The following is a 12043-nucleotide window of genomic DNA, read 5'->3' as shown; positions in this document are numbered from 1 at the left end:
GATCCCGCAAGCTAAGAGGGGCGGCCAAAAAAAAAATTGACAAAAGATTACGTCAGGCACTGTGTAAAAATCTATATACATCCATCCTGTCATTCAGTATTCGCAACTTCCCTATGTCTAGATACTATTATTCGCCCCATTTGATGGAAGATAAAATTATAGCTAGAGAGGCTTTTACTTCGAGGAATTGGCAGGAATGGGCCTCCAAACCAAGACAATTTTAATACTTCGCAGCAGTGTGCTGCCTGTGGGAACTAACTGGGCGCAGCGCAGAGACAAGGGCGCAGCTCAGAGACAAGCGCGCAGACGTCCGTTTCCATGGTTCATCTGACGCTCTCCCAAAGCTTCGGCCCGCGTCGCGCGCCACGTGACCTCAGCCAACATGGCGCCGCCCAGGGTGTTCAACGGACCACGTGGTTCCGGCAGGCAAGATGGCGGCAGTTGTCAGCCCGACATCCTTGGAGTCGGCTCCGCGCATCATGAGATTGGTGGCCGAGTGTAGCCGCTCTAGGGCCCGGGCAGGGGAGCTGCGGCTGCCACATGGGCCGGTGGCTACTCCAGTGTTCATGCCAGTGGGCACGCAGGCCACCATGAAGGGCATCACGGCCGAGCAACTGGACGCGCTGGGCTGCCGCATCTGCCTGGGCAACACCTACCATTTGGGTCTGAGGCCGGTGGGTGGGCTGTGCCCCGGGCTGGGCGGCGGCGAAGCGTGGGGGAGCCCAGGAGATTCCCTAGACCCGGGCACGCCTCCCAAACTCTATCGACAAAATGCATATCGAGAGTCCCGGATGGCTCAGGCCTTGTGCTGGGCGTGAGAGGCCAGCGAGGATGGAAGTTGGCCAACCCTGTCGCCCCAATATGAGCCCCAAGGGTTGCCCTCACCCCTAGCCTGACCCTTCTTCCCCCACCCCAGGGCCCCGAGCTGATCCAGAAAGCCCGCGGTCTCCACGGCTTTATGAATTGGCCGCACAACCTGCTGACGGTAAGGCGGGGTCAGCGCCGGGATCCGAGAGACCTCCTTGGGCGTGGATTTTCCCAGTCCCGTTCTTGTCAGCCCTGCGGTGGGGTTTCCCTCAGGACAGCGGCGGCTTCCAGATGGTGTCCCTGGTGTCCCTGTCCGAAGTGACGGAGGAGGGCGTCCGCTTCCGCTCCCCTTACGATGGTGACGAGACCCTTCTGAGCCCCGAGAGATCCGTGGAGATCCAGAACGCGCTGGGTGAGCGGGTACCGGGAAGCCGCCCTTTCCTCTGCCTTTCGGAGGTGGAGGTGAGGCGGGCCTGCTCTTTTCGTGCTGCTCGGCTTTGGGCAAGTCACTCCCCTCCCTGAGCCTCAGCTGAGGGGATAGTTCACAAAAATAACGATGTAATGTCAGTAAATCTCTTATCACAATGCCTGACATGTAATAGTAGCTTTTCGTATTATCTTTCTTGTTACTGTTTCTCTTAAATAGTAAATTAGCTGGGCAAAGATATGTTGAAATAATGGGGGCAACAAAGGAGGTATCGGGGAGGCTTTAGACCCCTCCCATCTCCATCAATATCCCCTATTCCTTGATAAGGACAATTAACATTTCTCAATCTCATAAAGTGCTATGGAAACAGGTTCAAAACTTCCCATCTTCCAAACAGACTGGTGCTTTTAGACCCCTCTATGTACAGATTCTGTGGCTTCTGCTTATAGCTATGGGCCTGGGTGCTGGTGCCATACCATCCGTGGAACTTACAGTCCAAAAGGGAGACAGGCATTGGTGAAAACATCTTAATTAGAAAGGCGGAAAAAAGAGAAAAAAAAACCCCCCCAAAAAACAGTGCAGGTAGAGTGCATTGTATATTTCCATTTGTATTGAAAAAAAAAACCCCAAATCCCAAACACATGATTTGCTTACGGTATCTCAGGAAAGAAAAATAAGAAAAATAAGATTCTCGGAGGGAAGGGAACTGAAGATCTTGGTAGACAGGGAGCATTTAAATTCTTTTCCTTTTTAAAAAATTGGGATATAATTTACATGCAATAAACCGCACATATTTAAAGTGTACCCTCTGGTACGTTTTGACACATGTATACACCCATGAAACCTTCACCATAATCAAGATAGTGAACATGTCCATCACCCCTAAAGGGTTACTTGTGCCCCTTTGTAATCCTTCCCTTGGTGGGCAAGAGACTTTTCACCAAATATCCTGTTGTATTTTTTTAAATTGGGGGTGCATTTAACATTTTGAATAATTATATATTATTATTAAAATAAGTTATTAGGGAATTCCCTGGTGGTCCAGTGGTTAGGACTCTGTGCTTCCACTGCAGGAGCACAGGTTCAATCCCTGGTCAGGGAACTAAGATCCTGCAAGCCACATGGTGCAGCCAAAAAAAAAAAAAATTTGTTTTAAAGGCACAAATAGATATAAGGTTGGGACCCTGACTGTGAAGGCCAAATACATGGGACTTTTGGCATGATTCAGTCTGTAGGCTCAGGGAATGTTGCCCTAGGCCTAAAACCTATATGGATGAGGAGGAATAAACTAGATGTCCAAAGGGGGGGAAGTATGTTCTGGAAAGAGGAAGCAGCCAGTGCAAAGGACCTGAAGCAGGACCAAGACTGGCATGGCTGGAGCTGAGTGGGGTAGTGTGTGTGTGTGTGTGTGTGTGTGTGTGTGTGTGTGTGTGTGTGTGTAGGGTGAGGACAGGGAGGTGTTGGGGACAGGTCCTACAGGACCTTGTGAGTTTTGGTCTGTCCTTTAAAGAAAAAACTTGAACAAGAAAACATTTTGTATATATTTCTATATAAAGATGTGTGCAGGAAACAGTGGTCTTCCCATGCCTATATTCTATCCATCTCTTTCACAAGTCACCACTGTTTCTAGTCTCTTATGTATTCTTCCAGAGTTTATGTAAATACAAGCAGGTTCAAATCTATTCTTATTTTTTCCATGATGAGAGCATGCTATTTATGGCACATTCTTCTGTACCTTGCATTTTTATTAATTTTGGAAAGTTTCAAGTATATACCAAAATAGACACAACCCCATTGACCTGTCACCCAGCTTCAACAATCACCAGGTCACAGCCATTATGTTTCATTAGTATCCCAGCCCATTTTGCTTCTACCATGTTATTTTCTGTTGGAATTTGCCTAAGATTGGTGTTATGTATCATAGAATTGTCCAGTAAATCCCCCTGGGCCTGGAGTTTTGTTGTGGTAAGGTTTTTAATGATGAATTCGATTTACTTGACATTTTGATTTGGCTATTCAGATTTTGTGTTTCATTTTGGGTCAGATTTGATAAGTTGGATTTTTCAAGGAATTTGGCCATTCCTTGAACTTTATTTCAACTTTCTTGGCATAAAGTTGATCATTAATGTTCTCTTATTAACCTCTTAATGTTATAGTACCTGTAGTGATGTCTCCTTTTTCATTCCTGATGTTAAAACCTTGTGATCTCTTCTTTCTTGATGTCTGTTAGGGGTTTATTGATTTCGAGTTTGTTGATCTTTTCCAAAAACCAACTTCTGGCTTATTCATTTTCTTCATTTGTTGGTTTTCTGTTTTGTTGACTTCTTTGTTGTTTTTTTAAAAATAGCTTTATTGAGATATGATATACAGACAATTCACCCATTTAAAATGTACAGGTTGGGACTTCCCTGGAAGTCCAGTGGTTAAGACTCCATGCTACCAATGCAGTGGGCACAGGTGTGATCCCTGGTCAGGGAACTAAGATCCCACATGCTGCACAGTGCGGCCAAAGATTAAAAAAAAATTAAAAAAAAAAGAAGATCAAAAATAAATAAATATAAAATGTACAGTTCAGTGGTTTTCAGTGTATTCACAGAGTTGTACAACCGTCACCACAATCTAATTTCAGAACACTTTTATCACCCCAAAAAGAAATCTTGTATCCATTATCAATCACTCCCTATTCCTCCCTCCTCCAGTCCTATGTAATCTACTTTCTGTCTCTATAGATTTGTGTATTCTAGACATTTTATGTAAATGAAATCATGCAATAGGAGGTCTTTGTGAATGGCTTCTTTTACTTAACATAATGTTTTTCAGGTTCAGCTATGTTGTAGTATGCATCAGTACTTTATTCCTTTTTATAGCCAAATAACATACTAGTTAATAGATATGCTTCATTGATTTTATTTTAGTTTTTGATAGTTGCAATCTTATGTATCTTGTTTATTTTTAAATTTTTAGCTAGTTTTGCATTGGTTTTCTTTTTCTAGCATCTTAGTCTCCATAGATCATCTGTATTATATCAAACCGAATCTCAGACGTCCTACCACTTCACCTCTAAGTATTTTATCTCCAAAACATAGTTTTTTTAAAAAAATTTATTTATTATTTTTGGCTGTGTTGGGTTTTTGTTGCTGTGCACGGCTTTCTCTAGTTGCGGTGAGCGTGGGCTACTCTTCGTTGCGGTGCACGGGCTTCTCATTGCAGTGGCTTCTCTTGTTGCGGAGCACGGGCTCTAGGCACGCAGGCTTCAGTAGTTGTGGCTCACGGGCTTTAGTAGTTGTGGCTCACGGGCTAGAGCGCAGGCTCAGTAGTTGCGGTGCACGGGCTTAGTCGCTCCACGGCATGTGCGATCTTCTTTGACCAGGGCTCGAACCCGGGTCCCCTGCATTGGCAGGTGGATTCTTAACCACTGCACCACGAGGGAAGACCCATAGTTTCTTTTTTTTTTTTAACATAATCACAATACCATCATCTCACCTACAAACAATTGACAATAATTCATTAACATCATCAAATATCTGGCCAGTGTCCAACGTGCCAGTCATTTCACGAATGTCAGTTCTTCTTACAGTGTGTTTACTTCAGGATCCAACTAATGTGCAGATACTGCAGTTGTTTGAAAGATCTCTTGTCTTTTTTAATATATTATATATATTACATATCATATAGTTTTGCCTTCCAATTCCATTTTTTTTTTTTTAGCAATTTGCTTCTTTTTTTTTTTCATTAAATTTTTTTTTTTTTTTTTGGCAATTTTTTTTTTTTTTTTTGGCAATTTTTTTTTTTTTTTTTGGCCGAGCCAAGCAGCTTGTGGGATCTTAGTTCCCCAACCAGGGATGGAATCCATGCGCCCTGCAGTGGAAGCCCAGAGTCTTAATGATTGGACTGCCAGGGGATGCCCCAGCAATTTGCTGCTTCTGTTTTTAAAAAAGATTTATTTATTTATTTATTGTGGCTGTCTCGGGTCTTAGTTGTGGCGCGCAGGATCTTTCGTTGAGGCGCACGGGCTTCTCTATAGTTGTGGTACACGGGTTCCAGAGCGTGTGGGTTCAGTAGTTGCAGTACACAGGCTCTCTAGTTGTGGTGCGTGGGCTCAGTAGTTGTGGTGCATGGGCTTAGTTGCCCCGTGGCATGTGGGATCTTAGTTCCCTGACCAGGGATCGAACCCACGTCCCCTGAATTGGAAGGCAGATTCTTAACCACTGGACCACCAGGGAAGTCCCAGCAATTTGCTTCTTGAAGAAACTGGTTCCTTTGCCCTATAGTGTTTCACCGGGTCTGAATTTTGCTGGTTGCATCCCCTGGGTGTCGTGTAATAGTTTTCCTCCACCCTCTAGATTTCCTGTAGGTTGGTACTTGGATCTAGAGGTTAGAGCCAGATTGAAGTCCTTCTTCCTTTTGGCAAGAAGTCTTCACAGTGTGTCTGTCCATCAGGGGGCATCTGATGTCTGCCTGTCTCTCCCAGTGAGCTGTCATGCTCCTCCCCAGGAACCATTATTAGGAATTGCAAACCGGTGATGTTCCAATTCTGTCATCCTTTCTTCACTTATTAGCCAGATTACTTCTGTAAAGAGAAACATTTCTCACCTACTCCTGGGAAACCAAGCAGTTTAGTTCACACAGGAAGAGTGGGATTCATTCTTTTCCCTCATTTACTAGTTTTTATGGGTTGATTACGTAGCATCTTCTAGCAATGATAAACTAATGTTTAGTTTTTTAGGATCACCATGCACTCATGGGTTTAAATGTATTTGATACATTTCAATCAATTGCAGTTAAAATCCTTATTGCTTCTCAAATCGCCCCATCTTTGGCTAGCGTGGTACACTGTGCTTTTTTCCTATAATGATACATCTTGGCAATATTTCCTTGCGATTTCTAACCTATAAGTCCACAGTCTCTAATCTGAAATTCTTGTGGCCAGATAGGTGTCAGAATTCAGAATTCTCACATTTTAGAAAGATAATAAAGGGTACATACCATTTGTTACACAGTACCTCGACTGGGTCTGGGGCAGTACCCTGTGGTAGTATGCTTCACTTTTTTTTTTTTTTTTGCGGTACGCGGGCCTCTCACTGTTGTGGCCTCTCCCGTTGCGGAGCACAGGCTCCGGACGCGCAGGCTCAGCGGCCATGGCTCACGGGCCCAGCCGCTCCGCGGCATGCGGGATCCTCCCGGACCGGGGCACGAACCCGTGTCCCCTGCATCGGCAGGCGGACTCTCAACCACTGCGCCACCAGGGAAGCCCACTTCTTTTTTTTCAATTAAAAAAAATTGTGTTAAAATACACATAATATAAAATTTACCATCTTAACCATTTGTTTTTTCTTTTTTTTGGCTGCACTGTGCGGCATGCCGGATCTTAGTTCCCTGACCAGGGATCAAACCCATACCCCCTGCAGTGGAAGTGCAGAGTCTTAACTACTGGACTGCCAGGGACGTCCTTACACTTCACATTTATTGCATTAACACTTATGAACCTTCACAGTAAATTAGGTTTTTAAAAAGATGACAACTGTTGGGCTTCCCTGGTGGCGCAGTGGTTGAGAGTCCGCCCGCCGGTGCAGGGGACGTGGGTTCGTGCCCCGGTCCGGGAGGATCCCGCGTGCCGCGCAGTAGCTGGGCCCGTGGGCCATGGCCGCTGGGCCTGCGCGTCCGGAGCCTGTGCTCCGCAGTGGGAGAGGCCACAGCGGTGAGAGGCCCGCGTACCGGAAAAAAAAAAAAAAAAAAAGATGACAACTGTCTCAGGTTTTGCTGCCAAATGAGGATGCCATAAGCATAAGAAAAATCCTATGATTTTGAGAAGTTTCTGGATTTTGGAATTGTGGGAAAGAACCTTCCATTAAGGCCTGGACCATGGTTTACTTAACTAGACCCCTGTGACACTTGGACTCCCATCTTGCTATTACCCAACACACTGTGAAGAATCACTTGCTACACACGTCATTTGGTTCTTGAAGGGTAAATCTGCAGAGGTGGGATTTTTTTTTTTTTGGCTGCACCGCACAGGTTGTGAGGTTTCAGTTCTCCGACCAGGGATTGAACCCGGGCCCTCGGCAGTGAAAGCGTCGAGTCCTAACCACTGGACCACCAGGGAATCCCCGAGGTGGGATTTTATTCTACAGTAGTGCCAGGGCAGGGTTTTAGCTGGGGGGTGGCAAGATCAGATGTGCATTTTGAAAAGTTTCCTCTGGTTGCTGTATAAGCAGATTGGGGGTTAAATGGGAGTCAGCAAGACCTGGAGAGGGACCTGGGGTCCAGCTTGTCCTCGGTGTGGGGGCTTTCCCAGTGACTGTGTTCCTATCTCACTCTCCAGGCTCAGACATCATCATGCAGCTGGATGATGTGGTCAGCAGCACTGTGACAGGGCCACGTGTGGAAGAGGCCATGTACAGGTGTGTGTGTGTGTGTGTGTGTGTGTGTGTGTGTGTGTGTGTGTGTGTTGGGAGAGGGAGGGGGAGAGGGAGAGGATCCTGGTCCTGCAGCCTTGTCACCCTACCCCTTACCAAGTCCTTATGGCTTACAACCAGGGTCCTCTTTCAGATCAATCCGCTGGCTGGACCGGTGCATTGCAGCCCATCAGCGGCCGGACAAACAGAACCTCTTCGCCATCATCCAGGGTGGGCTGGATGCGGATCTCCGGGCCACCTGCCTCGAAGGTAAAGCCATGTGCCAGCAGGACCAGGGCTTTTCCATTGCAGAGAGCCCCACGTGGGCCTGGCATGCGATGATGCTGAGAGAGTTGGCGGTGTTTTTGTTTTTGTTTTTGGCTGCACTGCGGCTTGTGGGATCTTAGTTCCCCAACCAGGGACTGAACCCAGGCCCTCGGCAGTGAAAGTGTGGAGTCCTAACCACTGGACCGCCAGGGAGTTCCCAAGAGTGATTATTATGTGTGTTTTTTTTTAAAATAGTTTCCTATTTGATGTGGGTTGCTTTGTTTTTGTTTTTTTGTGGTACGCGGGCCTCTCAGTGTTGTGGCCTCTCCCGTTGCGGAGCCCAGGCTCCGGATGCACAGGCTCAGCAGCCATGGCTCACGGGCCCAGCTGCTCCGCGGCATGTGGGATCTTCCCGGACCGGGGCACGAACCCGTGTCCCCTGCATCGGCAGGCGGACTCTCAACCACTGCGCCACCAGGGAAGCCCCTGATGTGGGTTGCTTTGAGTTTTATTTTTTTCTGATGTTAATATTGCAACCCCTATTTTTATTTATTATTTTTTCTCTCTTTTTAAATTTTTATTTATTTATTTATTTGGTTGCATTGGGTCTTCATTGCTGCATGCAGGCTTTTCTCTAGTTGTGGCGTGCAAGGGCTACTTTTTGTTGCAGTGCATGCGCTTCTCATTGCGGTGGCTTCTCTTGTTTCAGAGTACAGGCTCTAGGCGCACAGGCTTCAGTAGTTGCAGCATGTGGGCTCAGTAGTTGGGGCGCGTGGGTTCAGTAGTTATGACTTGTGGGCTTTAGAGTGCAGGCTCAGTAGTTGTGGCACATGGGCTTAGTTACTCCGCGGCATGTGGGATCTTCCTGGACCAGGGATCGAACCCGTGTCTCCTGCATTGGCAGACAGATTCTTAACCACTCCGCCACCAGGGAAGTCCAAGAGTGCTTATTAATTAACAAAAGAGCACTCTAGGTGGAAGGAACAGCTGAAGCAAAGGCCCTCAGGCAGCATGGAGCAGAGTGTGTTTGGAGAATAAAAATTCCAATAGCTATCAATTTTCGGGTGTTCACCAGGCACTGTGCCAGACGCTGGTCATGGAGTGACCCATTGAGGTTTCATAAAGATCCTGTAAGGTGGGAACTACCAGGTTCCCAAGGTTATAGGAGGGGAAACTGAGGCACAGAGCTGTTAAGTTACTTACGCCCAGCCACACAGCGTGCATGTTGCAGAGCTGGGATTTGAACCCAGACCTTGGGCTCTGGAACCTACAGCATTAACAGATACATGGAGCTGCTCCATCCCTGGGGAGTGAGACATGCAGTCAGTCAGGAGCAAGGGGTTGGGCCGGAGGCATTGTGCTGACGGTGGAGGCCCTGGGACAGCACACCGAAGTGCTGAGGAGCCATGGAAGGCTGTTGAGTGGGAGAGTGGGAGAAAAATCCCAGTGAGATAGGAAGCGTAAGGCCCATAGAGGAAGCTGGAGTAGTTGCCCAGGGGGAGGGTGACAGTGAGGCCTGAACCAAGACCGTGGTCATGGAGACAAAGTGGAGGCAGAGTTGGGGGCTCAAAGTCAGTGACGTGTCACGGACAAGACTCTGGGTTCTGGAGTCCACGCAGCTGGATCCAACCCCCTGATCTGTTGCCTCACGGCTGTGCATCCTTAGGCTAGTGGTTTGGCCTCTCTGAGCCTCACTTTCTTCCTCTGTAAAATGGGAACATACTCCCAATGTCATGGGATCGAAGTGAGGAATAAATGGGAACATTTGTTCAAGGTGTCCCGCCTGCACCTGGCATCAGTGTATGCTGTTGTGAAGACTGTCCTGTTGTAATTCCTTTTGTCCTCAAACTGCCCACCACCCCCAGTCTCCACCCCCACCCCTGGTCCAGTAAGTCTTTTTAATGGAGACCCACAGTCAGAAGTACATTTCGTGTCATGGCTCCAGATGCATGCACATATATGAGAGTGGAAACCAAGGCTTCCTGAAGCATTTACCATTATACACGAGATAATCTTTGATACAATATCTTCTGTTCTCATTAAAAAAAAAAACAACAGCAACAACCCTGATCTCATCCCATCAAATCAAATTCATTTCTCGGCCACCTGCAGTTTGACAAGCACTGTCCCGGTGGTGCTTCTCAGTGCTCTGAGTCTCACCTGCACCAGAACCCCCCAGGCTCTCCCTATGACTGGGTCAGAATCTGGGGCCAGGGCGGACCTGGGAAGCTGCATTTGAACAACTCATCCCCAGTTGGTTCTGCTGCTTACTCCGGCTTCAAAACCCAGCCCCAGACCAGGCCTGCTTTGTCAATGCTGTGGCCTCCCCCCTAGTTGAACTGGGCAGCTGGGGCCAGAGATAAGTCTTGGTTTTGAGGCTAGACCTGGGTTCGAATCCAGCCTCCGGCATATGTGGCCTGGGGCCAGTGGTTTAAGCTCGGCATACCTCAACCACAGTGCAGATCTGCAGCCCCTGCCCTGCAATTCTGGAGCCTAATTGCCCACTTCTTTTTTTTCTTTTTCTGGTCTTACTGCGAGGCATGAGGGATCTTAGCTCCCTGACCAGGAATCGAACCTGCACCCCCTGCAGTGGAAGTGCAGATCCCTAACCACTGGACCGCCCGGGAATTCCCCTGCCCACTTCTAATATCCAAAACACGCAAGAATTTGCAATTCATTTGGTGGCAAGACCAGACTTACTGACCCCAGTTTGTTAGGAGTCTTTACACATTTTGCTGTCAAAATGTTACAGCGTTTGATGACAGGCTGTTCTTCAGCAAGTAGGATGTTCACTGTTCTAAAATCTGGAAAATTTTGAAACACATCTGTCTTCATCTTAGGTTTCAGCTAAGGGAGTGTGGGCCCTGGGCCTCTCTCCTGAGGATTGAAGAAGAAGCCCTGACATGCAGCAGGCATTCTATAAACGGTAGCTGAGATCACCAGCAGCCCCCAGACACACACACACACCACACATACTCTCTCTCTCTCTCTCTCTCTCTCTCTCTCTCTCTGTCTCTGTCACATTCTCTTTTCCTGATGGCCTGTGGAGGTCTGGGCAGGGTCTGCCCTGAGGGTGAGGAGGAAGAAGAGGAGGAGACTGCGGCCTATCTCCTTTTTTCTGATCACCGCTGACCTTGCCTCTGCACCCCCAGAGATGACCAAGAGAGACGTGCCAGGCTTCGCCATCGGGGGCCTGAGCGGGGGTGAGAGCAAGGGCCAGTTCTGGAGGATGGTGGCGCTGAGCACCTCAAGGCTGCCTAAGGACAAGCCCCGATACCTGATGGGGGTCGGGTATGTGGAGGAGAGGGGAGATAGCCCTGCCTGCGGGGAGGGGATTCCTGGGAAACCCTGCCTCTGGGGGTCGGGGAGGGGGAAGGACACAGCCCTGCTTGGGAGGGAACTGAGGAGGACATGGCCCTCTGCTGGGGGTGGTTCTGAGGGTACCAGTCTTGGGGAGGGGGGCCCTGGGTATGTGACCAGGGCTTGAGGTTCTCTGCTCCCCTCCCCCATGGCCCCACCCCCAGCTATGCCACTGATCTGGTGGTCTGCGTGGCTCTCGGATGCGACATGTTTGACTGCGTCTTCCCCACACGGACAGCGGTGAGGCCCTTGGCAGGGAAAAGACTGGAGAGGGATTGCGGGGGCCAAGGTTGGGGGGAAGACCTGGTTGACCCACCTTCCCCTCCCTCTGTCCACCCCCAGCGCTTTGGCTCTGCCCTGGTGCCCACGGGGAACCTGCAGCTGAAGAAGAAACAGTATGAGAAAGACTTCCGCCCCATAGACCCAGAGTGTGCCTGTCCCACCTGCCAGAAGTAGGGGAGGACGGAGTAGGGCAGGGGGAGGGCAGGGAGGGGGGAAGGACCCGGCACTGCTAAGCCCCCTCCTTCTGTCCCCAGGCACAGCCGGGCCTTCCTGCACACACTGCTCCATAGCGACAACACCGCGGCCCTGCACCACCTCACTGTCCACAACATCGCCTATCAGGTGGGCCTGTAGTTGGGAGGGGTGAGGCAAGGGGGATAGGGGTCTCCCCTATGCTGGTGGCTGATTGCTGACCCCCCCCTCCCCACTGCAGCTGCGGCTGATGAGCGCTGTACGCGCCAGCATTGTGGAGAAGCGCTTCCCCGACTTCGTGAGGGACTTTATG

The 12043-nt window shown here is 48.8% G+C and overlaps 1 protein-coding gene across 1 annotated transcript; it reads left to right on the top strand.

Moving 5' to 3' along the window:
• Positions 1-416: 416 nt before the first annotated feature.
• QTRT1 (queuine tRNA-ribosyltransferase catalytic subunit 1) lies at positions 417-12037 on the top strand (the record flags this gene model as incomplete). The annotated part of the gene is made up of 10 exons (XM_024745903.1): positions 417-674; positions 917-985; positions 1081-1219; positions 7557-7635; positions 7784-7899; positions 11049-11187; positions 11421-11496; positions 11599-11708; positions 11793-11880; positions 11972-12037. Coding segments are annotated over exons 1-10 (1125 nt in total), but the record flags the coding sequence as incomplete, so codon positions are not given.
• Between the last annotated feature and the right edge of the window lie 6 nt (positions 12038-12043).

This window comes from Neophocaena asiaeorientalis, unplaced genomic scaffold (assembly GCF_003031525.2).
Source record: "Neophocaena asiaeorientalis asiaeorientalis breed wild unplaced genomic scaffold, Neophocaena_asiaeorientalis_V1.1 scaffold357, whole genome shotgun sequence".
Taxonomy (NCBI): domain Eukaryota; kingdom Metazoa; phylum Chordata; class Mammalia; order Artiodactyla; family Phocoenidae; genus Neophocaena; species Neophocaena asiaeorientalis.
This window is presented reverse-complemented; position numbering and strand designations above follow the sequence as displayed.